Source organism: Pinus tabuliformis, chromosome 2_1 (assembly GCF_031772625.1).
Source record: "Pinus tabuliformis cultivar Carrire ecotype Pingquan chromosome 2_1, CPIR1, whole genome shotgun sequence".
NCBI lineage: Eukaryota > Viridiplantae > Streptophyta > Pinopsida > Pinales > Pinaceae > Pinus > Pinus tabuliformis.
This window is the reverse complement of record NC_142299.1, coordinates 406,415,026-406,417,506: the sequence shown is the minus strand read 5'-3', so window position 1 is coordinate 406,417,506 and position 2,481 is coordinate 406,415,026. Positions and strand designations below refer to the sequence as shown.

The window sequence follows — 2,481 nt, the reverse complement described above, 5'->3', positions numbered from 1 at the left end:
GAATTGTTCTTCGTTCCAAAGCATTGCCAGACCTCCCGAGGACCCCCGGGCGTTGACAGCTATGCCTGAGTTTTTCTTCCATTTTGATTTACTGGTTTCTAACAGGGCTTGTCCTGTTATCTTAGTCTCTTGGAGCATGAGGACATCAGTAGGTTCCGACTTTAAAAGGTCCTTAACTGCTTCTATTTTTGCGGGGCTCCCCAGTCCTCTGCAATTCCAAGAGACTAACTTCATTATTTACCTATGCTTGGGGTGGAGCCGCCCTTGGAAGACCTGGGCCTATTACTTCTCCCGATTGTCATTTCTATCGTGGCTTGGCTCCCTTGAGTTTTGAGCCTTTCTGCTTCTTCTTCTCTTTTTTCCTTGCGGGATCTCCTTCCGGGTCTTTTTGATGGCCTCTCAAAGAGTTCTTCCTCTGAGGACTCAGAGCTTTCAGCTGGCTTTTTCTTCGCGATTTCGGCATACGTGGGGCTTGAGGGGCTGCCTTGGGTGACTTCGATGTGAATGTCTCCCCTTCCCTCTTCTTCCAGAGGGGTTTCCTCAAGGTTCTCTTTTGCCTGGTCTTTGATCGGTGGATCTGGATGTGCCTCCTCGGCTCCTTTTGCATTCTCTTATGTTTCCTGAGTTAGGGTGACGTTGTTCCTGTCTCTTGTTGCTGTGCTTTTCCCTGTGTCTTTCTTTGCATGGGCTGTTCTCTGGACTAGGGTCCATTGCTCTCCATTCTGTTTTTCAGCCTGCTCCTCTGCTTTCTTCTTACAATTCTTGGCGAAGTGGCCGTAGCAGTGACAGTGTCTGCATTTAAAAGGAAGCTGTTCGTAATCAAGCTCTTGGATGTGCGTCCATCCTGCCACCGTGAGCTTGATCGCTTCAGGCAATCCTTCTTCAAGGTCCACTTCGACGCAGATGCGCGCGCAAGAGTATTGATCTCTTCTTACTGCCTGATCTATATACTTGCCTAATGCATTACCAATGATCTGAAACGATTTTTGGTTCCAGCAGTGGAGGGGCAGATGTGGGAGCCTTACCCACACCGGCACTGCAGATGGGACGTCTTGAGAGGGGTCAAAGTCTGGGTTCCATTGATTTAAATACAGCCCCTGCGGCCCCATGAAGTAAGGACCGTTTCTGAAGATTAAGCTTCTGTCCTCCGAGCTTTCAAAAACAAAAACGAAATACCCTTTGCCCACGAAGTAACTCTTCACTCCGTTTTTTATCAGTGGTTGCCAATTTCTTTGGGTCCAATCCTCCACGGATTTGGGAGAGGGCCATAGGCCTGTAAACTGGCCTATGAGGCCCTTTTCTGCCAAGTTCAGGGCAGCTTTGTAGGTGTCCTCCTCTGGCAGGGCAACAGAGGGAATCGAGTCCATTCTTTTGATGAATTTTTGCTGGGTCGCTGAAGGAGTCTGAATTGTTCCATTCGATATCAAATTTCTGAACGCAGTGACTTCGGGGGGCGGATCCCCAGGGGGGGCAGAACTCTCAGGGGCCTCCATCTGGCAGCAGAGGGAGGGGCGAGGCTGTGCGCAGAGGCGCTACAGCCTTAACGACGCCGCAGACACTCAGGATCCTGGATGCAGAGGGATGGGCCGCACGCAGCAGATGACAGACGAAGGATAGAAGCAGAGGGGGGGCAAGGCTGTGCGCAGAGGCGCAGCAGCCTGGGCGACGCCGCAGTCACTCAGAACCCTAGATGCAGGGTCGGGCCGCGCGCTGCAGGAGGCAGATTTTTTTGTTTTTTGCATTATCTAACAATTTATTTAATTAGAAATTTAATGTTTAATTAAATGTAATAAAAAAATAAATATATTTATTTTTAAATTAATAAAATTAATGTGTATATTTTTTTTTAATTATATATTTACATACCATACTCTTTCTTATAAAACCCTAAAAAAAAAAAATATCTCTTTCTTAAATCTTAAGGAAAAATTAAAAAACAAAACTAAATAGCTTTCGTATTCTTTAACCTCTATTTATTTATTAGAAGTAAAATTAATGATGTTAACATATACCAACCTCTTTTAGGTGATGTATATGATAATCACTAAATTTTATTAGAGTTTCAACATATTTGAAAGGAGTCTTTTACCGCTGAGGAATTGTGGTTAGACAAAATTATTTCAAAACATTTTGGCGATGTTTAAATCATGTTTTTAATGGTGTAAATGGATTCAACCCTATAAAAAATATTTACTTTCAAAACAAATACAAATATTAATAATTTAATTATTTTATATACAAATATTAATAATTTAATTATTTTATATGGAGTGATTAAAATTTTCAAAACGAAGATCCAGTTATACTACCATGTCTAAGTATACTTTGATATTCCAAACTTATATTTATTAGCGATAGCGCTAACGTAGAAACCTGGTTTTCCGCCAACTTATATAAATAAGCCAATGTAGCAATGAATTCTGGCCCGACGATCCCAATATTGTCCACGTTCGCATCTAGTGAGAGAGAAAATAGGTCTGT

The 2,481-nt window shown here is 43.0% G+C and overlaps 1 protein-coding gene across 1 annotated transcript; it reads right to left on the bottom strand.

The window, feature by feature from the left end:
• Positions 1-611: 611 nt before the first annotated feature.
• LOC149200616 (uncharacterized) lies at positions 612-1,493 on the bottom strand. Its single transcript, XM_089401004.1, has one exon. The coding sequence runs from the start codon at positions 1,491-1,493 to the stop codon at positions 612-614; it is 882 nt and encodes a 293-aa protein (XP_089257130.1).
• Positions 1,494-2,481: the final 988 nt, after the last annotated feature.

Bases quoted from the DNA above. Each gene is read 5' to 3' on its own strand.
- LOC149200616 (XM_089401004.1), bottom strand. From the start codon at position 1,493: ATGGAGGCCCCTGAGAGTTCTGCCCCCCCTGGGGATCCGCCCCCCGAA.